The sequence below is a fragment of the Melanerpes formicivorus genome, unplaced genomic scaffold, assembly GCF_026170545.1.
Source record: "Melanerpes formicivorus ecotype bairdi unplaced genomic scaffold, bMelFor1.0.p_v2 SCAF_101, whole genome shotgun sequence".
Lineage (NCBI taxonomy): Eukaryota > Metazoa > Chordata > Aves > Piciformes > Picidae > Melanerpes > Melanerpes formicivorus.
The window spans coordinates 1,241,806-1,268,222 of record NW_027142453.1 but is presented as its reverse complement, the minus strand read 5'-3'; the positions used below and the strand labels follow the sequence as shown (position 1 = coordinate 1,268,222).

Genomic DNA, 26,417 nt, shown 5'->3' with positions numbered 1-26,417 from the left:
ACACCCCACACTAGATCAGGCTGGCCAGAGCCTCATCCAGCCTGCTCTTAAACACCCCCAGGGACGGGGCCTCGACCACCTCCCTGGACAACACATTCCAGGGTTTCACCACTCTCATGGTGAAGAACCTCCTCCTCACATCTAGCCTCTCCTCCTTGCAGCTTGCAATGAGCACATAATTGTATCAATGTAAGAATACAGAGATCAAACTTTAATAGTGAAAATTTATATTATTGGGGGGGAAGAAAAAGGCATTATTGTTCTATCTGTAAGGATCAAAACACCACTGACATGCACCTTTCTCTGCCTGTTCAATGATCTGCCTCACAGCCTTCTTCAAGCTGTTTGCCCGGAGCATTAACTGTTCCCTTGGTTTGAAGAGTTTCTGGGTGGAAGACTTGGAGACACACTCTGCTAATTGCTCTTTACTTTCAGACAAGGATTCTTCACTTGAAAACTCCTCTGCTTCTTCTTCCACAATGGGGGGATTGATGCCTGGGAGAATGGGAGCGGCCTGGGCTTCTGTGTGAAGAGCCTGGAGCAATAGGTCAAGCTTCTCATTTAACTCAGAGCACTAAGATAAAGTGGAAAACAATACACACACATGAAAACAAACAGTGAGTGTGAGAACATTTTCAGGAAGTTAGGTATATAAAATTAGAATAGAATAGAATAGAATAGAATAGAATAGAATAGAATAGAATAGAATAGAATAGAATAGAATAGAAATACAATACAATACAACAGGTTGGAAAAGACCTTTGAGACAACCAAGTCCAACCCATCACCCAACACTATCTAATCAACTAAACCATGGCACCAAGCACCCCATCCAGTCTCTTCCTAAACACCTCCACTGACGGTGACTCCACCACCTCCCTGGGCAGCACATTCCAATGGCCAATCACTCATTCTATGAAGAACTTCATACTAACATCCAGCCTAAATCTCCTCTGGCACAGCTTGAGACTGTGTCTTCTTGTTCTGGTGCTGGTTGCCTGGGAGAAGAGACCAGCCCCCACTTGGCTACAATTTCCCTTCAGGTAGTTGTAGACAGCAAGAAGGTCTCCCCTGAGCCTCCTCTTCTCCATGCTAAGCAACCCCATCTCCCTCAGCTCAAATTGTCCATGTCTTAAGTGTCTATGTAATTGTTTATGTCAAATCCAAACCTAGGCTCCAGATTTTGGAAGACCCACTCACAAGCAGGCCTGCACCTTTTTCATTTGCAGACATATCCTGCAACATTTAACCAGATTAGAGTAATTTTAACAAAAACTCCCTACACTCAGATTAAAACAAAGCACCATGCTAAACTCAGCCTGTCACATAACTAGGGTACAGATTAGATCCTACTCTTCTCCCTCAGGCCTGCTCAGAAAGCCACCACAGATTTGCCCATACCACGCATGATAAGAAATTATAGGTGCTCAGTACCCCACCTTGGAGAGATACCCCAGGGGGACATGCCCAGCTGTTAGATTGAGAGACACAGGCTTGGAGAGATACCCCAGGGGGACATGCCCAGATGTTAGATTGAGAGACACAGGCTTGGAGAGATACCCCAGGGGGCCATGCCCAGCTGTTAGATCGAGAGACACAGGCTTGGAGAGATACCCCAGGGGGCCATGCCCAGCTGTTAGATCGAGAGACACAGGCTTGCCTTTGCTACCTGATTGTACATTAGGGGTGGGCTAGGTGATCTTTAAGGTGTTTCCCATCCCAAACCCCTTCTGTGATTCTATGATTTAAGCAAGTCAATTGTCACAGAGCAAGAGGCACAAGCTAGAACCAAACATTGCCAAACACTCTACCCATGACTAAGCAGTTGCTCTCTCTAGGCATGCTGGCAAAAAAAAAAGACTTTTCTGTGCTTAAGGGAAAGGAAATCAACACTCTCTGTCCTTGGAACAGTGGGGGAAAAAAATTCACTGTCTAAAATGTGCACCAAATAGAAACACAATTTGAACCACAAATTGACATTTAGCAAGTACATTTCCTGACTGTGATTGAGAGTGATTTTGTTTTCTTCTTTTCAGCTCATGTAAATTTTATGCCTCACACCAAATCCTTATGGGACTTTCCCTCCCCCCCCAATGCTTTTGCAACATGAGCTTCAAGTATTATTTTTAACCTTGTAGTCTCTCTTGCCTTCATTCTCCCAGTATCCTCTCTTCATTATTCTCTTTCTTTTTCCTGTAGCTAACTTAATCCCTGGAAATGTAATTCCTAATGGAAAACATTGCCTTTCTTTTCTATGTATATTACCCTGAATCAGAAGAGAAGAATTTTAGAAGTCACTGGTTGAAATTGAAGCCAAGCTGGACAACTTGGAGCAATGTGAAAATTAAGCACCCATGAGCTACAAAGTTTAATCACCCCACAGCTTTAAACCACAACATAGTCATCATCTTACTTTAATGGCCATGGCATCAGCTTCCTCTGCATTTTCCATTGGTTTCTCGTAAGTCTTCCCTATTTTAGCAACAAAGTCCTTTACAGTTTCACACAATATTCTTCAGGTGAGAAAAAAGGAAGAGGAAAGGGGAGACATCAAGTGAAACAATATGGTTTTAATATTACATTATTACAACAATTTATCTATATGCACACTGCAATTCATGTTGGAAGCTGTTCTCTGTGATCAGACACAAAGCAGATGAGACTCTTTTCCATGGCTTGAAAAATTCCAATGGGCTTTAAACCAAAACTTTTTCCTCCTTTTTAGTGAAGCCTTTGCACACATTGTACACAACCCTCTTATTCCTAAGAACTGAAATAAATGGGACTAATTTTATCCATTCTCTTGCTTGCACACCTTCCATACCAGCAGAGTTGGCAAACTTGCATTCAGCTTTGAGAACTTTAAACAGAGTCTTGCAAACTCCCATGCAAAGATGAAATCTAGAAACAATGATGAAAATCTACTGACTGTATGGGAGCACCCCTGAAATGAAAGCATGTGGCTACTCCCATCCCACTGGCCAGCTCATGCTTAGGAACCACAGCCAACCCTGAGGTATATCTACACAAACTACAGTGGCTGCAATGAAGTTTCATTGTGTAAATCAGAAAGACTTGGTTCTTATTACCTACACTGCAGACAGGCAGCAAACTCCCTATCAAGGTGTGGATAATTGCTTAGTGCTGTTCATGTGGTTGGCATTTACTTGACAGAAGTTAAAAAAAGCATTAACAAGATACAGACTCAATTTAGAATCTGGAAACACAACAGTAGCTTGTCCCTCAATTTCCAACAAGTGTTATGTGTGCTTTGAAAAGGAAACTTCATTTGCTTGCATTGAGCAGAGAAAAAAAGAAGGCATCCAGACAGATGGGTTTGATGGGTGGACCACTAGATGGATAAGGAACTGGCTTGATGGCTGCACCCAAAGAGTGGCTGTCAATGGCTCCATGTCCCAGTGGAGGCCAGGGACAAGCAGAGTCCCTCAGGGATCAGTCCTGGCACCAGGCTTGGTCAACATCTCTGTGGGTGCCATGGACAGTGGCATTGAGTGCACCCTCAGCAAGTTTGCTGATGGCACCAAGCTGTGTGGTGCAGCAGACACGCTGGAGGGAAGGGAGGCCATCCAGAGGGACCTTGGCAGGCTGGAGAGGTGGGCACAAGCCAACGTCATGAAGTTCAACAAGAGCAAGGGCAGGGTCCTGCATCTGGGTCAAGGCAATCCCAGGCACAAATGCAGGCTGGGCAGTGAGTGGCTGGAAAGCAGCCCTCAGGAGAGAGACTTGGGGGTGCTGGTGGAGGAGAAGCTCAACAGGAGCTCTCAGTGTGCACTTGCAGCCCGCAAAGCCAATCAGATGCTGGGCTGCATCAGGAGAAGTGTGGCTAGCAGGTCAAGGGAGGTGATCCTCCCCCTCTACTCAGCTCTGGTGAGACCCCACCTGGAGTACTGTGTCCAGTTCTGGAGCCCCTATTCCAAGAGGGATGTGGAGGTGCTGGAACGTGTCCAGAGAAGGGCCACGAGGATGAGCAGAGGGCTGGAGCACCTCTCCTATGAGGACAGACTGAAGGAGTTGAGGCTGTTCAGTCTGCAGAAGAGAAGGCTCCGAGGTGACCTCATTGTGGCCTTCCAGTATCTGAAGGGGGCTTACAGGAAGGCTGGGGAGGGACTTCTGAGGATCTCAGGTAGTGATAGGACTAGGGGGAATGGAATGAAGCTGGAGGTGGGGAGATTCAGGCTAGATGTGAGGAGGAGGTTCTTCCCCATGAGAGTGGTGAAAGCCTGGAATGGGTTGTCCAGGGAGGTGGTCGAAGCCCCGGTCCCTGGAGGTGTTTAAGAGCAGGCTGGATGAGGCTCTGTCCAGCCTGATGTAGTGTGGGGTGTCCCTGCCCAAGGCAGTGGGGTTGGAACTAGATGATCCTTGTGGTCCCTTCCAACCCTGAATGATACTATGATAGCCTCGACCCAGATGCAGGACCCTGCCCTTGCTCTTGTTGAACTTCATGAGGTTGGCTTGTGCCCACCTCTCCAGCCTGTCCAGGTCCCTCTGGATGGCCTCCCTTCCCTCCAGCGTGTCTGCTGCACCACACAGCTTGGTGTCATCAGCAAACTTGCTGAGGGTGCACTCAATGCCACTGTCCATTTTGGAGGGATTTAAAATCACTTTATTAAGTGATTTATTAAGTGATTTATTAAGGTTTTTATATGTTTTGTATGGTTTTATATGTTTATTATTTATCATTATTATGAATATTAAGTTTTAAAAAAACCCCATTGATGTGTCTAGTATTAAGCTAGTCATTAAAACTGGGCCACAGGAGAAAACAGTGTGCAGAACAAAACCTTCTACTATAAAAAACATCAACCAACATATAGCAAGGCAAGCCAGTCAGGCCGACCATAAGATAATCAGGCTTAGGCAGAAGGTAATTATGGTGATGATGTTACACAGGGGATTTATCCCACACATTGTACATAAAAGCAATCAACTCACTTGGCAGATGATATGACAACTGAGTGCTGATCAGAATTGAGAATTTTTGCAAGATGAGCAGCAACTGAATCCTCATAAGCAGATATCTGAAAAGAGAGAGAACAGACAACTTCCCTTTCTGCATGTTCCAACAGTTCAACAGCAAGCAGCGAGGTAGAATGCCTCCAAAAATAGCAGAATTACCATTTCAGATCTAACACAAGGGAAAGCAGTTGGCAATGCAGATTCTACCTGCATAGTATATTTTATATGCCAGATTTAAAGAGTGAGGCTGAGGGAGCTGGGGCTGCTTAGCCTGGAGAACAGGAGAAACAGGGGTGACCTTATTGCTCTCTACAACTACCTGAAGGGAGGTTGTAGACAGGTGAGGGTTGGTCTCTTCTCCAAGGGAGCCAGCACCAGAACAAGAGGACACAGTGTCAAGCTGCACCAGGGGAGGTTTAGGCTGGAGGTTAGGAGGAAGTTCTACACAGAGAGAGTGACTGCCCATTGGAATGGGCTGCCCAGGGAGGTGGTGGAGTCACCATCACTGGAAGTGTTTAAGGGGAGACTGGATGAGGCACTTAGTGCCCTGGTTTAGTTGATTAGATGATATTGGGTGATGGGTTGGACTTGATGATCTCAAAGGTCTTTCCCAACCTAATCTGGTCTATTCTATTCTATTCTAACCAGTGCAGCTTACAGGGGGGAGAATGGCCTCCCTGCTCCTGCCGGCCACACTGCTCCTGATGCAGGCCAGGGTCTACAGAACTGAATTATATGAGTAGTTCCTTCCATTTCCACAAAGGGCTAAATACCATTTCAAAGCCAGAACTAACTAGAAGAAAATGTGTTCCATTTGTTTTTCTTTTACAAGATGAAGATACAGTGAAAAATTTCAACTGCCTTGAGAAATTGGAGAAGATAAAGCCTTGATCCAGACTGCTGACACTGAAACCAGAGCTGCATGCAAAATAACACTATTAAAAACCCAGCCAGTGGAGTCCAGCCTTTTTTGCATGTCTATACTGAGGCAAGCTGTCAAAGGTTATAACCTCCCTGCCAATTAAACCAGCCTGAATTATTAAATTATTCAAGAGTCTGATGATTAATTATTGCTTCTCAAGTAGTTTTGGAGCTAACATTGATATGCATGAACTTTTGTAGGAATAGATTATTTTCTCATTTGTAGGCAGGCTTTTCATGCCAATTAATTTGATTAAAACATCTCCCCCTCAAAACTGAAACCTCATCAGACTGTACAAGTGCAAACGTAGCCTGGAAGACAGACGAAGCTTTTCATTGGGACCAGCATGATTTGAAAGAACAAAGAGAAAGCTGAGTTCTATCACCTGATCTAAATCAAGCCATAAAACACTTCTCTCATTAGTTCAGAATATGACCTGAGTTTTTCTAATGCTTATTGCAAAACCAAGAGAACAAATACCTTGGCTTAATATATCTGTATAAAATACAGATTTTTGCATGTACTATAGTATATATAAAAGTATTATACAGTAACATAACACCAAAACATACCATTAGAATAGAGCAGAGCAGAATAGAATAGACTAGACTAGACTAGACTAGACTAGACTAGACTAGACTAGAATTAACCAGGTTGGAAAAGACCTTTGAGATTGAGTCCAAACTATTACCCAACACCGTCTAATCAACTAAACCATGGCACCAAGTGCCTCATCCAGTCTCTTCCTAAACACCTCCAGTGAAGGTGACTCCACCACCTCCATGGGCAGCACATTCCAATGGCCAATCACGCTTTCTGTGAATTTCTTCCTAACATCCAGCCTAAAACTCCCCTGGCAGAGTTTGAGACTGTGTCCTCTTGTTCTGGTGCTGGCCGCCCAGGAGAAGAGACCAACCCCCACCTGGCTACAACCTCCCTTCAGGTTATTGTAGAGAGCAAGAAGGTCTCCCTTGAGCCTCCTCTTCTCCAGGCTAAGCAACCCCAGCTTCCTCAGCCTCTCCTCATAGGGCTTGTGTGAATTCTGCAGCTGAATTTTAAAGGCATGGCCTAAAACCACCACAGCCCACCTGGCATTCCTCCACCTCTTCTGCAGTCACTGGAAGAATAGAAGGCTTTGCTGGCAATTTCAGTTCATAGGACATTATACTCCACCTGAAAGAAACAAAACAGCTTTTAACTTTCCAGATTGTTAGCTATGTATTTTCTCCAACACATCAACAACAGCCAAAAATCTCCACTGTCAGAACAATCACATCCATTTGCTAAAAAACAATTAAGTACACTAATTAAGCACACTAATTGTGGATGAATGACAATAATTAACAGTAATAATTTGTTTCAGTAGTCAGAACAAATTGTTGAATATTTGATGCAGGCAGCAAAGATTTTTCCAGCAAAACAGTCACTGCACTAGAACAAGAGGACACAGTCTCAATCTGTGCCAGGGGAAGTTAATAATAACAACAACAACAACACAACAACAATAATAATAATAATAATAAACCAGGTTGAAAGAGACCTTCAAGATCATCGTGTCCAACCCATCAACCAATCCAACCCACCCAAACAGCTAACCCATGGCACCAAGCACCCTGTCAAGTCTCCTTCTGAACACCTCCAATGATGGTGACTCCACCACCTCCCCAGGCAGCCCATTCCAATGGGCAATCACTCTCTCTGTGTAAAACTTGTTAGGCTTGAGGTAAGGATAAAGTTCTTCACAGAAAGAGTTTTTGGACATTGGAATTTGCTGCCCAGGGAGGTGTGGAGTCACTGTCCCTGGAGGTGCTCAAAAAGGGATTGGATGTGGCTATTGAAGCCATGGTTTAGTAGTCATGAGGTGCTGGGTGACAGGTTGGACTTCATGATCTCTGAGGTCTTGCCCAACCTTTTTGATTCTATGATTCTATGAACATAAAAGAATTTGTGTGAACTACCACAGAAGTTAAATAGATGTGTTCCTAGAGAAAAAACTCTAAGGTATCAGTTTTTCATCTCAACTAGGGGAAGCAGCCATGAGAACAAAGCAAATAGTGAAATATCTTCATTGACATGTTTAATTTTTCCCCCTGGGAAAGGACAGTGCTCTACAGCATACAAAGTATGAAACTACTAATACCAACCACCTTCAAAGCCAGCTATAAAGAACAAGCAATCAGTGCATATTAATTTGGAACAAGTCTACAGAATTTAAAGCAATCAAATGAAACAGATTTTTTTCAGTACAGATAAAGTCAAACATGAAAGCTCTTCACAGAGAAAGTTGTTAGCCATTGGAATGGGCTGCCCAGAGAGGTGGTGGAGTCACCATCCCTGGAGGTCTTCAAAAAGGGATTGGATGTGGCACTTGAAGCCATGGTTTAGTAGTCATGAAGTGTTGGGTGACAGGTTGGACTTGATGATCTTTGAGGTCTTTTCCAACCTTATTGATTCTATGATTCTATGAAATCTATGAATCTTTCAGAATGTCCAGGGCCAACAATTAATTCCAAGGATCAGTAAGAAGCATTTCTCTACATACTCTGCTGTGATGGGTTACACCCATCCTGAAAGCAGGGCACGGGAGGGCTTGTGAGAGCCTTGCTCTCCCTGGAGGGTATTTTCCCCCCGGGGAACCGAGTTAGTCTGTTCCACTCCCCCTCCCTGTCCAGCAAGCCTACAAAAAGGAAGACACTGCAGCTATTAGGTCTCTTTTTGGCTCCTGCCTTGCCTGGATGAGAGCTACTGCTGCTGGCTTCCTACTTTTCTGTCATGTGGTCAGGCCTGGTCCTCTCCCTGCTACATCCATGCCTGGTGGATTGGTTTTGTATACATTTTTTTTCCCCATCCACCCTTGCTCCTTACCCCTTGTGAACCCTTCCTGTTATTGTTTATATATATATATATTTATATACTTTGTTTAAAGAAAACTTTTACCTCTTTACTTCCAGACCAACTCCAAATTATTTCTCAGTGAATTTTCCCCCCTTCCTTTTTTTTTTTTTTCCTCTCTATTGGGAAAGAGAAGGGGGGAGACAGAGGAGGGATTCTCAGTCTTGCCCCCATCTGAGCTCTTAAATCCCAGTTAAGGCTCAAATCACCACATGTGCAGAAAAACTTTAAAAGGACTTGTTTCTCTATTTCATAAAAGCTACTCTAAACCAAAATCCCCGTTGATGACAATCAAGTGCTTGTAACCAGAGAAAAACAGAAATACCCATGAGGGAAAGAAACAGCCTAAAAAATACTCCTCTCAAAAGTGAGAGTGTTATGCCTTCATTGCAATGATAATGATAATGATCCTTCTCTTTTAAATAGAGGACTGGTTCCTTGCCTTATAGATGGAACCCACATAAAAGGAGGAGTGGAAAGATCTCTTAGTTTTGACTAAGAAAAAGCCTCAAACAGAAATATTAGTAATGGATCAAGCCTCAATTCCAATTAGCCACAATTCCTCTGCACATGTAGGGCAGAAAGCTCAGGAGTTACCCACCAAAAAAGATGCTAATTTTAATGGCTTTTAATAGCATGCATGGAGTCCATAAAACTGCTCCAAATGGTTTTGAGTATATGCAGCTCCTTAATGCTTATGACTTCTTGGAACAGGCAGTTATGCAGCTTCATCTATTATGCAACAAACTGTCACCTTTTGTTCATCTTTGCACAGCACACATCCTAGTTCCATCAGTCACTATCTGCTCTGGCTGCTCAGTTACACTGAAGAACTGTCCCCCTTATGAGGACCACGAGGGTCACAAGGTTATAAGGACCACAAGGATGATCAGAGGGCTGGAGCACCTCTCCTATGAGGACAGACTGAAAGAGTTAGGACTGTTCAGTCTGGAGAAAAGAAGGCTCTGATGTGACCTTATTGTGGCCTTCCAGTATCTGAAGGGGGCCTACAAGAAGGCTGGGGAGGGACTTCTCCTGATCTCAGCTAGTGATAGGAGTAGGGGGAATGGAATGAAGCTGGAGGTGGGGAGATTGAGGCTGGAGGTGAGGAGGAAGTTCTTCCGCATGAGAGTGGTGAAGCCCTGGAATGGGTTGTCCAGGGAGGTGGGTGCAGTCCCATCCCTGGAGGTGTTTAAGAGCAAGCTGGATGAGGCTGTGGCCAGCCTGCTGTAGTGTGGGGCATCCCTGCCCATGGCAGAGGGGGTGGAACTAGATGATTCTTGCAGTCCCTTCCAACCCTGTCTGATTCTATGCTATGAGGTCTCCCTCATGATTATGATCTGCACCCTAAAATCCAAAACCACTGAAGGCCAAGTCTCTAAGATGGATTTAGGTCCTCAGAAAGCCAAACAAACAACATGAAGCTCGTGTAAAACACGTACATGCACATTTAGGTTTACCTGTCTAACATTTTTGTGCTGGCTCGTTCTAGTTTCTCCAAAATCTGAGGAAGTTGTGTGTCATCGTCACAGGATCCTCCCCAGCCAAGGACACGAGCAAGGTCATTTCCAGTACCGAGGGGTAACACTCCTAACTGACACTGAAACACAACACAAGAGCAGAACTACTAGTGAAAACCAGAAAGAAAAGGTGTGGACTGTTACAAATGGTCGTTGCTTCCAGCAAGAAAGGCTAATTAAATACATAGCTGCTGTCTGAAGACTGTAAACAAGTCCAAGTGCCAGGTGCTGCACTTTGGCCATGGCAACCCCATGCAGAGCTACAGGCTGGGGTCAGAGTGGCTGGAGAGCTCCCAAACAGAAAGGGACATAGGGGTGCTGATTAACAGCCATCTAAACATGAGCCAGTAGTGTGCCCAGGTGGCCAAGAAGGTCAATGGCATCCTGGCCTGCATTAGGAATAGTGTGGCCAGCAGGAGCAGGGAGGTCATTGTGCCCCTGGACTCTGCATTGGTTAGGCCACCACTTGAGTCCTATGTCCAGTTCTGGGCCCCTCAGTTTAAGAAGGACATCAAAACACTTGAACGTGTCCAGAGAAGGGCAACAAGGCTGGGGAGAGGCCTTGAGCACAGCCCTATGAGGACAGGCTGAGGGAGCTGGGGTTGTTTAGCCTGGAGGAGAGGAGGCTCAGGGGTGACCTCATTGCCCTCTACAACTACCTGAAGGGTGGTTGTAGCCAGGAAGGGGTTGGTCTCTTCTCCCAGGCAACCAGTGACAGAACAAGAGGACACAGTCTCAAGCTGCACCAGGGGAAGTTTAGGCTCGAGGTGAGGAGAAAGTTCTTCACCGAGAGAGTCATTCATCACTGGAATGTGCTGCCCAGGGAGGTGGTGGAGTCACCATCCCTGGAGGTGTTCAAGAGGGGGCTGGACGTGGCACTTGGTGCCATGGTCTAGTCATGGGGTCTATGGTGACAGGTTGGACTCGATGATCTTTGAGGTCTCTTCCAACCTTAGTGATACTGTGATACTAAATCAAATGGTGCAATTCTGCTCCTGCTTCTCTTAGTTCCACAGGCAAAATTTCTCTTGAGCAGCAACTACTGAGTTTGGCTCATACACGTGGCAAAGAACCAAGTCATGGAACAGTAAGCATGCAAAATTAAGTCTAGTACAGCCAAGGGAAGCAAGCATGCACACTTGCCTGTTTGTGCAAGCTGAGCTTATCAATTTCTGACAAGACCCAACCCACACTTCCATCGCCACCACACACCAGAATCCTGAAGTTGTCAAACTTCTGAAACAACCGCAATCTGCAGAGAAAGTGCAGCCTGTTAGAGCCAGCTTTGTCCATTAGTCAGAAAGCACTTCTAGTCATTAGCAGCTGTTACACCCTCATGTTCCTTCATGTATTATTCTGGGGTAGGTGGATACAACCAGCTACTTACAAGAGACCTATCTGAATCCCCCCCTGTTGCTGTAGGTTCCATTTCTACTGATGTTTCTGATAAATAACATGCCAGGTTTTACTTGGTACAAATTCCCTTGCCATTGTTTTCAGGATTTTATTAGCATTGTTTAAGTAATTTTATTAATGTTTTTTGAAAACATATAAGCTATGGAGTTGCAGTTGCTCTGTGCTTCCCACTTCAGCCAGAAGTATAAGGCACCACTGGGGATTTTTCAGGAGAACAGGTTAAGACAATGACAGAATGGAATGGAGTGGAGTGGAATGTTATGGAACGGAACAGAACAGAATAGAATAAGAGAGGAGAGGAGAGGAGATTCGAGGAGAGGAGAGGAGATTCGAGGGGATTCGAGGAGAGGAGATTCAAGGAGAGGAGAGGAGATTCGAGGAGAGGAGATTCGAGGAGAGGAGATTCGAGGAGAGGAGATTCGAGGAGAGGAGAGGAGATTCGAGGAGAGGAGAGGCGAGGAGATTCGAGGAGATTCGAGGAGATTCGAGGAGAGGAGATTCGAGGAGAGGAGATTCGAGGAGAGGAGATTCGAGGAGAGGAGATTCGAGGAGAGGAGAGGAGATTCGAGGAGAGGAGAGGAGAGGAGAGGAGAGGAGAGGAGAGGAGAGGAGAGGAGAGGAGAGGAGAGGAGAGGAGAGGAGAGGAGAGGAGAGGAGAGGAGAGGAGATTTGAGGAGATTCGAGGAGATTCGAGGAGAGGAGAGGAGAGGAGAGGAGAGGAGAGGAGAGGAGAGGAGAGGAGAGGAGAGGAGAGGAGAGGAGAGGAGAGGAGAGGAGAGGAGAGGAGAGGAGAGGAGAGGAAAGGAGAGGAGAATAGAATAGAATAGAATAGAAGAATAAAATAGGATAGGATAGGATAGGATAGGATAGGATAGGATAGGGTAGGATAGGATAGGATAGGATAGGATAGGATAGGATAGGATAGGATAGGATAGGATAGGATAGGATAGGATAGGATAGGATAGAATTAACCAGGTTGGAAAAGACCTTTGAGATCGAGTCCAACCTATCATCCAACACTATCTAATCAACTAAACCATGACAGGAGGAGCTCCACAAGACAGGCTTCTGCCAAAGCACACATGCCAAACGCAGAGACCACTGGAGGCAATTATTACACATAAGGTGATCACAACAGTGTAAGACAAACAGTAAAAGTATTTCATAGTATGTCCTTCAGGCTGTATCCTGATTAAGCTTCCTACAGCACTTCCTCCTGTTTTCTGACTTTTAACATCTCCAGGATAAAAGCACTTGGCCAGTGTAGAAAACGAGGACAAGAGAGACAGGACAAGCAGAAAGGTGAGACACAAGAAGGGGGAATGAAATGTTAAGAAACAGCCAAGAGGTAAAAACAAGAGGGATGTGGACTTAAAAAAACCCAAAGAACTGGAAAGCATAAACTCTTACAATAACAAAACTAAAGGTGTCAATTTTTAATGCATGTTATTTCCCAGGATGTGTCTCATCTCAAAAGTATTTCTGAAACCCAATATATTAAGATCACACATTTTTGGAAGCATTTACATTTTTTCCTGAAGAAAATCATGTAACTTGTATATGACAGGCACACACCTATTCACAACAAGAGATGCAGATATTTAAGGGAAAAACACGTTTAATGTTGAAACCACAACAATTTCTCCTACCCTGAGAAAAGAGAAATCACCTAGAAATGCACTGTGTTACAGAATGAAGCTCTGCTTTTTAGCTCAATTAGAAAAAGAAGGAAAAAAAGGAGGAGAAAAAATCATCATGACCTGGTAGAATGACTTCTAAGGACCTCTCTTAGGAAAGTGTTTGGGGAAAATATTTAACAAGCAATCAGCCTGACCTACGATTACTTGCCTGTATCAGGAACAGTGTGGCCAGCAGGAGCAGGGAAGTCATTGTGCCCCTGGACTCAGCACTGGTTAGGCCACACCTTGAGTCCTGTGTCCACTTCTGGGCCCCTCAGTTTAGGAAAGATGTTGAGTTGCTGGAACATGTCCAGAGGAGGGCAACAAACTTGATGAGGGCTTTGGAACACAAGCCCTTTGAGGAGAGGCTGAGGGAGCTGGGGTTGCTTAGCCTGCAGAAGAGGAGGCTCAGGGGAGACCTTCTTGCTGTCTACTACTACTTGAAGGGAGGTTGTAGCCAGGTGGGGGTTGGTCTCTTCTCCCAGGCAACCAGCACCAGAACAAGAGGACACAGTCTCAAGCTGTGCCAGGGGAGCTTTAGGCTGGCTGTTAGGAAGAGATTCTTCACAGAAAGAATGATTGGCAGTTAGAATGTGCTGTCCAGGGAGGTGGTGGAGTCACCATCACTGGAGGTGTTTAGGAGGAGACTGGATGAGACATTTGATGCCATGGTTCAGTTGATTAGATGGTGTTGGCTGCTGACAGGTTGGACTTGATGATCACGAAGGTCTTTTCCAACCTGGTTGATTCTATTCTATTCTACTCTAATAACTCCTAAGGACCTCTCTTAGGAAAGTGTTTGGGGAAAATATTTTAAAAGCAATCAATATGACCTATGATTACTGTACAAAACCAAAGCAAGACTCATGAACCATGCTGCTGATAGTAACTAACATAACTATATGAATCAAACAAACAGGCAGACAGGAGTAGGCTCAGGGGAGACCTTATTGCTGTCTACAAATGCCTGAAGGGAGGTTATAGCCATGAGGGGGTTGGTCTCTTCTCCCAGGCAACCAGCACCAGAACAAGAAGACAGAGCCTCAAGCTGCACCAGGGGACATTTAGGCTCGAGGTGAAGAGAAAGTTCCCCACAGAGAGAGTTGTTAGCCATTGGAATGTGCTACCCAGGGATGTGGTGGAGTCATCCTCCCTGGGGGTGTTCAAAAAGGGTTTGGACGTGGCACTTGAAGCAATGGCTTAGTAATCATGAGGTGTTGGGTGACAGGTTGGACTTGATGATCTTTGAGGTCTCTTCCAACCTTGGTGACACTGTGTGATACTGTGTGTGTGTGTGTGAACCTTAACAGTAACAGATGTCAAAACTAGCCAAAATGTCACACAACACCCAAGGCTGATAGGTTCTCCTACAATCCCTTCACCCACCAGAATTCATCCTGACACTCTGCCCTCTTGGATTTGAATTAGAAGGTCACAGTAGACATTGGTGAGAGAATTCAAGCAGTGAGGAGAAAACACAACAGTCTATATCCCACTAAATTCCCTTGCAGAAAGGCACTGCTACCCATTTCCAAGGTCATTACCCTAAGTGAGGTCCTCCATTCATTAAATCGAACACCTGAGCTGGATTTAGCGACTGTTTGAATCGACGAAGAAACTTTACTCCCTGATTGTCGCCACTCTTTGAGTTAACAAAAACTAAGAGAGGACTGGCACAGGATGGCGGGCATGTGGCTTTCCAGAAACCTGTGAACATAGTCAGAAAGAGTGAAATAAATAAGGCTTTCTAATATGAACAACATAAAAGGAAATCATGGGACAGAGGAAGGAAGGGGTGAAGAGCAAAAGGAGTACATTTCATAAGGCACAATGTAAATGCTAAACTCAGTATCCCTCCTGCAAGGAATTGCTCAAGATTTACCAGTTCATTTTATTCTCCCCAGTATTTTCTGTGCCTGGATTTAGTAAAATCCTGAAGACAATAAATTTCTTTCCACAGTGAAAAAGGTTCTTAACCTTTTAGACCACTTCTCAATAATTAAACATATATTTCAGTTACAAGGGATTGGTTTGAATCTCACTTTTTGCTAAGCTTACTCAGTTGAACTGGACCATCCACCCCTGTATCAGCTTTCTGAGGGTACCCACAGATTTCAAGTTACTGCACTCAGTTGCTCCCAGATGAGAATCTGTGTGGTGGCATTTTCTCAGGCTGAGGTTATCGTAGTATCATAGTATCATTCAGGGTTGGAAGGGACCACAAGGATCATCTAGTTCCAACCCCCCTGCCATGCCCAGGGACACCCCACACTACATCAGGCTGGCCACAGCTTCATCCAGCCTGCCCTTAAACACCCCCAGGGACGGGGCCTCAACCACCTCCCTGGACAACCCATTCCAGGGCTTCACCACTCTCATGGGGAAGAAATTCCTCCTCACATTCAGCCTGAATCTCCCCACCTCCAGCTTCATTCCATTCCCCCTACTCCTAGCACTACCTGACATCCTGAGAAGTCCCTCCCCAGCCTTCTTGTAGGCCCCCTTCAGATACTGGAAGGCCACAATTAGGTCACCTCGGAGCCTTCTCTTCTCCAGACTGAACAGCCCCAACTCCTTCAGTCTGTCCTCATAGGAGAGGTGCTCCAGCCCTCTGATCATCCTTGTGGCCCTTCTCTGGACACGCTCCAGCACCTCCACATCCCTCTTGTAATAGGGGCTCCAGAACTGGACACAGTACTCCAGGTGGGGTCTCACCAGGGCTGAGTAGAGGGGGAGGATCACTTCCCTCGACCTGCTGGCCACACTTCTCCTGATGCAGCTGTTAATGATAATGGAATCACTGAACAGCAGTGGGATTCAAAGCTTATTAAAGCCACTGCAGGTCTTAACTAAATTAAAGCACACTTTCTATAAGGCCCTTAATAAGTAACACCAATGGACACTGCTGCCACAAGCATGATCAGTTTATGGAAGCAGTGGTTTCTCAACAACACTTCAGAATCAGAAATCCCAGGTCTATGTTTTGACATGTCTTTCAGGCAGTATTAAAATTACCATGCTGGTTTCAATGACTACAAAAATTACTAAAGCTTCCAGTAAAGAAAAAAAATGGCATTAAAGGATGCTAATTTAGTTCTGCATTATCATAATGTCTAATTTTACATGAGGTTTGATTAATCTATTTAAATGCCAAGAAAAATAGTTCCACATATGGAATAAGCTTCCTAGCATGGATAACAAACAGCAGCATGATGCTCTGGTCTAAGTCACCACATGGCAAGTCACAAGGAGTGAATACACACAGCACAAGCAATCACTAACTCCATACCATAAATTCATTGAATTGTGTTGAAGCTGTTTGCCTACATTTGTCATCAACACAAACAATGACATTAAAGCAGTTGGATTTCATGAGGACAGACTGAAGGACTTGGGGCTGTTCAGTCTGGAGAAGAGAAGGCTCCCAGGTGACCTCATTGTGGCCTTCCAGTATCTGAAGGGGGCCTACAGGAAGGCTGGGGAGGGACTTCTCAGGATGTCAGGTAGTGATAGGACTAGGGGGAATGGAAAGCAGCTGGAGGTGGGGAGATTCAGGCTGGAGGTGAGGAGGAAGTTCTTCCCCACGAGAGTGGTGAAGCCCTGGAATGGCTTTTCCATGGAGGTGGTCGAGGCCCCATCCCTGGAGGTGTTTAAGAGCAGACTGGATGAGGCTCTGGCCAGCCTGATCTTGTGTGGGGTGTCCCTGCCCATGGCAGGGGGGTTGGAACTAGATGATCCTTGTGATCCCTTCCAACCCTGAATGACACTATGATACTAAGTGCAGTCTTTCACCATTCACACACCTTTATACAGAGCCACCAAAGAGCACCTCTGAGTTTTGAACCTTTGCTGAGCTTTTATCTGTGTTGCAGGATTCTTACACTATGTATATTTAAAAGACATTTAGAGACATTATGGAAGCACTTCCTCACTTTAGCCCCATAAAATGGGACTGAGCCATTCAGCTAACTTACCTCTGTATAAAGCAGAGTTGCCCAAAACCTAAACACTCACACAGTGAGTTGTATGAGGTTTCACAGGGCTGAGTGCTGGGTCTTGCACATCAACCCCATGCAATGCTACAGTCCAGGTTCAGAATGGCTGGAAAGCTGCCTGGCAGTGAAGGACCTGAAGGTGCTGGTTCACAGCTGGCTGAACAGGAGCCAGCAGTTTGCTCAGGTGTCCAAGAAGCCAAACAGTAGCCTGGCCTCTGTCAGAAATAGTGTGGCAAGCAGGCACAGGGAAGTCATCATGTCCCTGTACTCAGCATTGGTGAGGCCACACCTTGAATACAGTGTTCAGTTTTCAGTCCCTCACTACAAGAAGGACAATTAGTTGCCTGAGCACATCCAGAGAAGGGCAACAAAGCTGGTGATGGGACTGGAGAATGTGGTGTATGAGGAGCAGCTGCAGGACCTGGGATTGTTTAGTCTGGAGAAAAGGAGGCTGATGGGAGATCTCAGCCCTCTCTACAACTACCTAAAATTAGGCTGTTGTGAGGTGGGTGTTGGACTCTTCTCCCTAGTAGTGATAAAACGAGAGGAAATGGCCTCAAATTGCACCAAGGGAGGTTTAGATTGGATATGAGGAAAAATTTCTTTACTGAAAGGGTGGGCAGGCATTGGAACACGCAGCCCAGGGAGGTGGTGAAGCCACCATCCCTGGAGGTGTCCAAAAAACACACAGACATAGCACTTCAGGCTGTGGTGGTGTTAGGTTAACAGTTGGGCTCGATGACCTTACAAACCTTTTCCAACTGAAACTATCCCACAATTCTATACTGAGTGATGCATGCCAGGCAAGCATCAGCCCACTTCATCTGAGGATAGTGGTCAGTGACAGAAAGAGTGATTGGCCATTGGAATGGAATGCCCAGGGAGGTGGTGGAGTCACCATCACAGGAAGTGTTTAAAAAGAGACTTGATGAGGCACTTAGTGCCATGGTTTAATTGATTAGATGTTATTAGGTGATAGGTTGGACTTGATGACCTCAAAGGTCTTTTCCAACCTGGGTAATTCTGTATTGTGTACTTCAAAAGTTTCCATGTATGATAACTAAAACAAGAGAAGATTTATAGTGAGGGGACTTTCAAAACCAGGTTTTAATTCACATTGGTTAAAAAAGAAATCCTCTAAAAAAACTACACAGAAAATTGCATTCTGTCTGAATTTCACCTGCTGCAGGATTTGTGTCCTGTTCAGTGATACTGATAGCACTGGGCGCTGCAGGTCCAGGGCCACGAGGATGATCAGAGGGCTGGAGCACCTCTCCTATGAGGACAGACTGAAGGAGTTGGGACTGTTCAGTCTGCAGAAGAGAAGGCTCCCAGGTGACCTAATTGTGGCCTTCCAGTATCTGAAGGGGGCCTACAGGAAGGCTGGGGAGGGACTTCTCAGGCTCTCAGGTAGTGATAGGACTAGGGGGAATGGAATGAAGCTGGAGGTGGGGAGATTCAGGCTGGATGTGAGGAGGAAGTTCTTCCCCATGAGAGTGGTGAAGCCCTGGAATGGATTGTCCAGGGAGGTGGTTGGGGCGCTGTCCCTGGAGGTGTTTAAGCCCAGGCTAGATGAGGCTCTGGCCAGCCTGATGTAGTGTGGGGTGTCCCTGCCCATGGCAGGGGGGCTGAAACTAGATGATCCTTGTGGTCCCTTCCAACCCTGACTGATACTATGACACTAACTACCAGTGAACATGCTATCACGCTACGTACCATCAGAGTCTATACTGTTTAGTGCTGTTGGAGGTATGATGGATACCTTACATTGGCCAAGTGGACATTTACGAGGATATTGATCTTTACAGGCAGTGTGAACCTACAAAAGAAACAAAAAATTATCTCCCTACAGTGGCATTTTTTGATGAAAGTGTAACTGACACAATATTTACAACATAAACAGATTAACATGTAACATTTATGTGCAGAGGGAAGAGGAGCGAACCTGGAAAATAAGCATAAGGGTGTTCAACAACAAAGGCTTGTTACTCATTCCACAAAACATCACTTTCAACTATTTCATCTTCATTCTTCTCTGGAACGTGCCCAGAGAAGAGCAGCGAAGATGGGGAGGAGTTTGGAGCACAAGCCCTCTGAGGAGAGGCTGAGGGAGCTGGGCTTGCTTAGCCTGGAGAAGAGGAGGCTCAGGGGAGACGTTCTTGCTGTCTACAACTACCTGAAGGGAGGTTGTAGCCAGGTGGGGGTTGGTCTCTTCTCCTGGGCAGCCAGCACCAGAACAAGAGGACACAGTCTCAAACTGCGCTAGGGGAGGTTGAGGCTGGCTATTAGGAAGTTCTTCCTAGAAAGAGTGATTGGTCATTGGAATGTGCTGCCCAGGGAGGTGCTGGAGTCACTATCACTGGGGGTGTTTAGGAAGAGACTGGATGGGGTGCGTGGTGCCATGGTTTAGATGATTAGATAGTGTTGGGTGATAGGTTGGACTTGATGATCTTTGAGGTCTCTTCCAACCTGGTTAATTCTATTCTATTCTATTCTATTCTATTCTATTCTATTCTATTCTATTCTATTCTATTCTATTCTATTCTATTCTATTCTATTCTACTCTACTCTACTCTTTTCTATTCTACTCCATTCTGCTATCCTTGTAGCAGACATGATTTGCCCTTTCATGGGATTTGCTGACCTCCACCCATGAGCAAAGGAGGACCAAGTTTCCCAGCAGCCAGCATCTGTGCTGAGGGCAGTAGGCACACTTTGGTCATTGCAATGAAATAGTTCTGCACATGCCTGGTCCACCTGACTGATCTGGAAGATGTATCTGAACTCAAGCTAGCACACCTACCAAGTCAGACCAAGCTTCCTAAGGTGGGTCCTATACACATGAGGTTTTGGGTGACAGGTTGGACTTGATGATCTTTGAGGTCTTTTCCAACCTCATTGATTCTATGATTCTATGACACTTCACCTGAAAGCATGGTTATGAAACAAGAAGAGAAAGAATGGCGAGCGATAAAGCTGGCAAAATCCTAGAGGCTTGGAGGAGGTTCATTGCACCTACCATAGCTTTACACCAAAGGCACTTCCAATCTTGCAGGCGTAAAACACTGCCACAAGTCTTGTCGCAGACTGCGCATTTGGCACTGACGGGCAGATTACCCTCTAACCACTGGTGGGGCATAGCTATCTGTGAAGAAGAAGTAGTCATACCAGAAATTAGAGGCTTTTGTCTCTCCAGTATAGGCAGATTTAAACTGTTTCCCATGGCTCTACCTTTTCATCAAAGAAGCAGATACGGCTGACCAGGATAAGTGATTGTGATGGGTTAGACCCATCCTGAAAGCAGGCGGGGCGGAGGGCTTGTGAGAGCCTTGCTCTCCCCAGAGGGGATTTTCCGCCTGGGAAACTGAGTTAGTCTGTTCCACTCCCCCTCCCTGTCCAGCAAGCCTATAAAAAGGAAGATACTGCAGCCATTTGCTCCCTTCTGCCGCACGGGGATGAAAGGACTAAGAGAGTGGATGCTGGCTCCCTGGTTCTCTGCCATGTGGTCAGGCCTGGTCTTTTTTGCCCTGTTGCATCTTCAAAGGACTGATGGGTTTTGTACATCTTATCTATCCTTGTTCCTTACCCTTGTGAGTCCTTTCTGTTATTGTTTTGCATATATATATATATATATATATGTGCATATGTGTGTGTATAAATATATGCATATATAATGTGTGTATATATACATGTATATATATGTGTGTATATATGTATTTGTATATATTGTTTAAAGAAACTTTTTACCTCTCTACTTCCAAACTGACTCCAAATTATTTCTCAGTAGATTTACCTCCTCCTTTTACAGTTATCCCCCTTTCTTTCCTTCTTTTTCTAGAGGAGAAGGAGGGGGAAGCAGGGAAGGGATTCTCAGTTTTTCCCCCCACCTGAGCTCATAAATCCCAGTTAAGGCTCCAACCACCACAGTGATGCTGATGCTCGCAAGGCAACAGCTATGAATGTGATCTATGGCAGAGCTTTATATGCTAGAAGACGCTGGAGAAGGGAGATGCACCTCATTCAACTATTGATGGCAGCCACTAACCACAAAACAATGGGGCAGTTAAATCTAGAGACTCCATTAGACAAATAGGAACCCATTCATTCAATGTTGACTACATGACACATGCCCATTAAAATAACTAATATTCAGCAGAATATGCAGGGAAGCAGAGTACCTTTGTGGCTTTACATAACCCCTCACCATGGCTGTTAAGTTACAGGTCTATAAAGTAGTCTCTAAATGCAGGGCAAAGCTTTACTCAGTGCTCTCTTTATTCCACTAATACTATGGGCAACTCAAGACACTCATAGGTGAGCACGTTACTACTAACACTTAAGGAAGAACTTTCATGTCAGCAGCACATGCAGGAACTTCTCAGAACAATTCTCCAGCTTCAGAATCTCTCTGAATGTGGCCTTTAAAAACCTGTAACATGGCTGCAATCTAGTGCCTACAGATACTGAACTTGTCTTGTGAGACAGGAATGCAACTTTTGCTCTACATAGCACATGAATCTTTGCAGCGCTACAGGCTGGGGTCGGAGTGGCTGGAGAGCAGCCAAAGAGAAAGGGACCTGGGGGTACTGAATGACAGCCACCTGAATATGAGCCAGCAGTGTGCCCAGGTGGCCAAGAAGGCCAATGGTATCTTGGCCCACAACAGAAACACTGTGGCCAGCAGGAGCAGGGAAGTCATTGTGCCCCTGGACTCAGCACTGGTTAGGCCACACCTTGAGTACTGCCTCCAGTTGTGGGCCCCTCAATTTAAGAAGGACATTGAGACTCTTGAACATGTCCAGAGAAGGGCAACAAGGCTGGGGAGAGGCCTTGAACACAAGCCCTATGAGGAGAGGCTGAGGGAGCTGGGATTGTTTAGCCTGGAGAGGAGGAGGCTCGGGGGAGACCTTCTTGCTGTCTGCAACTCCCTGAAGGGCGGTTGTAGCCAGGAAGGGATTGGTCTTTTCTCCCAGGCAACCAGCACCAGAACAAGAGGACACAGTCTCAAGCTGCACCAGGGGAAGGTCAGGCTGGAGCTGAGGAGAAAGTTCTTCACTGAGAGAGTCGTTAGCCATTGGAACATGCTGCTCAGGGAGGTGGTGGAGTCACTGCCCCTGGAGGTGTTCAAGAGGGGATTGGACATGGCACTTCGTGCCATGGTTTAGTAGTCATGAGGTCTTGGGTGACAGGTTGGACTTGATGATCTTTGAGGTCTTTCCAACCTTATTGATTCTATGAGTCTATGAAAAGTGTTCAGGAATAGAGCCACCTACCATCAACTTATATGGGCCACATGGCAATATTTCTATACTTAGCATTTTTTTTGCTTTCTTGCCCCACAGAGAAACAGCAGGTTTGAAAAATACAGTAAATATGAACAGAACTTACACCATCTTCATCTTCAATGATATCTTTTCCAATTGAGGCTAAGGTAGTCCATTTGCAGTTATTCGTTGCTCGGACAGCACATCTTTTATGTGCTTTAAACTTACACACTGTAAGGCAGACAAACATGTATACTGTGTTATTTGCTGTACTTCAGTCAGACATACCTTGAAAAAAAAACAATTAAACACAGATATTCCACAAAAAGCCAAGTATAGATCACTTAGTGTTGAACACAGGACAACTCAACTGAAAAACTAAACTCAGCTCATAATCACTCCAGTTTTAACTCTCTACATTGGGTTTAACAGTTCAGCTGTAGCCTGCCTTAACTGTGTCCTCAAACCCATATCAGACCTCATTTATCCCAGATGCAATATGAAGGTACCAATATATTTTAAAGAGTGGTTTTGCCTTTTCTATTCCTCCAGGGGCACAATACAAGTACATGGTTTTACTTTGCAAGAGGTGATACTTCAGAGAAGTGTTTTGCTTCAGGAGCTCTGAATCTTTGCTTAAAAGATCCCTTTCAGGCACCATACCATGCCTGTTTTTTCCAGAAACTGAGAAAGTGAAGGGTTAGGTGAGGATATATTTATTCTGGACACTGGTGGATACAGTATTTTCCAAGAATTAAGTTAAGTGAGGAAGAGCTTGACTTCTCATTGGGTTCTCTATTAAAAACCTACTCCAGCACCAGAACAAGAGGACACAGTCTCAGGCTGCACCAGGGGAGATTCAGACTGGATGTTAGGAAGAAATTCTACACAGAGAGAGTGATTGCCCATTGGAATGTGCTGCCCAGGGAGGTGGAGTCACCATCCCTGGAGGTGTTTAGGAGCAGACTTCATAGGGTGCTTTGTTGCATGGTTTAGTTGATTAGATGGTGTTGGATGACGGGTTGGATGAAATGATCTTGAAGACCTGTTCCAAGCTGGTTTATTCCATTCCATTTCATTCCATTCCATTCCATTCCATTCCATTCCATTCCATTCCATTCCATTCCATTCCATTCCATTCCATTCCATTATTTCACTTCATTTAATTTCATTTAATTTCATTTAATTTCATTTCATTCTATTCCATTCCATTTCATTCTATTCCATGCCATTTCTATTCCATTCCATTCCATTCCGTTCCGTTCCACTCCACTCCACTCCACTCCACTCCATTCCATTTCAACTCAACACAAGTCTGTAGTACAAGCAGACATTTTGGCAATCTAATAGCTATTTGTACTTTGATCAGCTCCATTAATGTGACTAGTTAATGGTGTTAATATTAGACCAAAAAGACTGACACACCCAACTGTGCAACTGTGTTACTGGAAGTGCATGACTTCATTCTATTTAGAGTGCATTATATAAATTATTTTGGCAAAGGCCATTAGAGGTTTATGAGAACTAGCCAGCAGACCAGAAGTAGTAGTCTCTTTTCAAGCAAATATTTGACAGGAAACTTGTCTACCATTAAAAAACATTAAGCCGTGGTACAAAAGGTCTTATGAATCACAAATTCCTCATTTTCATTCCACTGATCCATTGCCAGATCAATTTAAAAATTGAACCCAGGCTATGCAAGCAGCATCTGAGTTTGAGAGCAATCCTCACTGTTCCAGAAGATGCATGAAAGATGCTTAGCTCAGAGAGAAGGAAACAGAAACAGGAGTCTTGTTGCTTTTATAACAACACTCCCTATGTTCCTCAGTTCAGGAAAGATGTTGACTTGCTAGAACGTGTCCAGAGAAGGGCAACAAAGCTGGGGAGGGGTTTGGAGCACAAGCCCTGTGAGGAGAGGCTGAGGGAGCTGCGGTTGTTTAGCCTGGAGAGGAGAAGGCTCAGAGGAGACCTTCTTGCTGTCTACAACTACCTGAATGGATGTTGTAGCCAGGTGGGGGTTGATCTCTTTTCCCAGGCAACCAACAACAGAACCAGAGGACACAGTCTCAAGCTGTGCCAGGGGAGGTTTAGGCTTGAGGTGAGGAGAAAGTTCTTCACAGAGTGAGTTGTTAAATATTGGAATGGGCTGCCGGGAGGTGGTTCAGTGACCGTCCCTGGAGGTGTTTAAGAGGGGATTGGATGTAGCACTTGGTGCCATGGTTTAGTAGCCATGAAGTGTTGGGTGACAGGTTGGACTTGATGATCTTTGAGGTCTCTTCCAACATTATTGATTCTATGATTCTAAGTTCTTCATAGAAAGAGTGATTGCCCATTGGAATGTGCTGCCCAGGGAGGTGGTAGAGTCACCATCACTGGAGGTGTTTAGGAAGAGACTGGATGGGGTGCTTGGTGCCATGGTTTAGATGATTAGATAGTGTTGGACGATAGGTCAGACTCGATGATCTCAAAAGTATTTTCCAACCTGGTTAATTCTATTCTATTCTATTCTATTCTATTCTATTCTATTCTATTCTATTCTATTCTATTCTATTCTATTCTATCCTATCCTATCCTATCCTATCCTATCCTATCCTATCCTATTCTGTAATTTCAAAAGGCAGCACTCATAGACCCAAAGTGTCCAAATATCCCATATTCTACTACTAGGGTATACTTGCACTTTCAAAACAGCCCAGCATCAACAGTGTGTGATTGCCAACCTAAGCTGGTTCCAAGAGTCTAAAGAATTCAACCCCCACAGAAGTATAAAAATAAAAGCTGCTTTTTCAAGTGATGGACCTTGACTAGATATGAAGAAGACATGCCACTGATTTCTCTGAGTTCTGCTTCCTGATCATGAATGACATGCATGTCTTTGCTACATTGATCAAAATACAACAAATCAAGGATGAGGGGCAACAGAAAATTCCAAATCCTGAAGGCATAACAAAGTGAGTGAATTTTCAAATTTTATTGAGCTATGATTCAAAGAGATCTCAGGACTCTGCTCTCTCTCAACAAGGCAAAGACAAATTCAAATCCTGGATCTGAAGAGCTGCAGAAAGCCAAACCATGGGTGGCAAGTGCCAGCCAATGTTGGCTTTGTGAGAGTCGAACAGAACAGGAACAGAATAGAACAGAACAGGAATAGAAGAATAGAATAGAATAGAATAGAATAGAATAGAATAGAATAGAATAGAATAGAATAGAATAGAATAGAATAGAATAGAATAGAATAGAATAGAATAGAATAGAATAGAATAGAATAGAATAGAATAGAATAGAATTAACCAGGGTGGAAAATACCTTTGAGATCATCAAGTCCAACCTATCATCCAACACCATCTCATCAACTAAATCATGGCACCAAGCACCCCATCCAATTTCCTCCTAAACACCTCCAGTGATGGTGACTCCACCACCTCCCTGGGCAGCACATTACAATGGCAAATCACTCTTTCTATGAAGAAGTTCTTCCTAACATCCAGCCTAAACCTCCCCTGGTGCAGCTTGAGACTGTGTCCTCTTGTTCTGGTACTGGTTGCCTGGGAGAAGAGACCAACCCCCACCTGGCTACAACTTCCTTTTAGGTATGTAACTTAACAAATTTCAGAGCACACGTTCTCCATGTTACCCTCTGCAACCCCAATATCATCAAACAATAATTGTTTTTACTCAGAGCATTAAGCATTACCACAAAAATGCACTTCAGACATGGAGGTAATTTTCAAGCAAAACACATAGCATACAGA

The 26,417-nt window shown here is 44.8% G+C and overlaps 1 protein-coding gene across 1 annotated transcript in view; it reads right to left on the bottom strand.

Annotated features, from left to right (window-relative positions):
* Positions 1-206: 206 nt before the first annotated feature.
* DGKH (diacylglycerol kinase eta) overlaps positions 207-26,417 on the bottom strand; it is a 190,178-nt gene continuing 163,967 nt past the window's right edge. Inside the window, exons 7-16 of the mRNA XM_068166490.1 lie at positions 22,790-22,896; positions 20,421-20,546; positions 19,118-19,220; positions 14,951-15,113; positions 11,455-11,563; positions 10,252-10,391; positions 6,988-7,072; positions 4,954-5,039; positions 2,414-2,513; positions 207-574 (exon numbers count right to left, since the gene is read on the bottom strand). Of these exons, the coding sequence (XP_068022591.1) occupies positions 263-574; positions 2,414-2,513; positions 4,954-5,039; positions 6,988-7,072; positions 10,252-10,391; positions 11,455-11,563; positions 14,951-15,113; positions 19,118-19,220; positions 20,421-20,546; positions 22,790-22,896 (1,331 nt within the window). The 3' untranslated portion in view covers positions 207-262. The remainder of the gene's footprint in view (positions 575-2,413; positions 2,514-4,953; positions 5,040-6,987; positions 7,073-10,251; positions 10,392-11,454; positions 11,564-14,950; positions 15,114-19,117; positions 19,221-20,420; positions 20,547-22,789; positions 22,897-26,417) is intronic.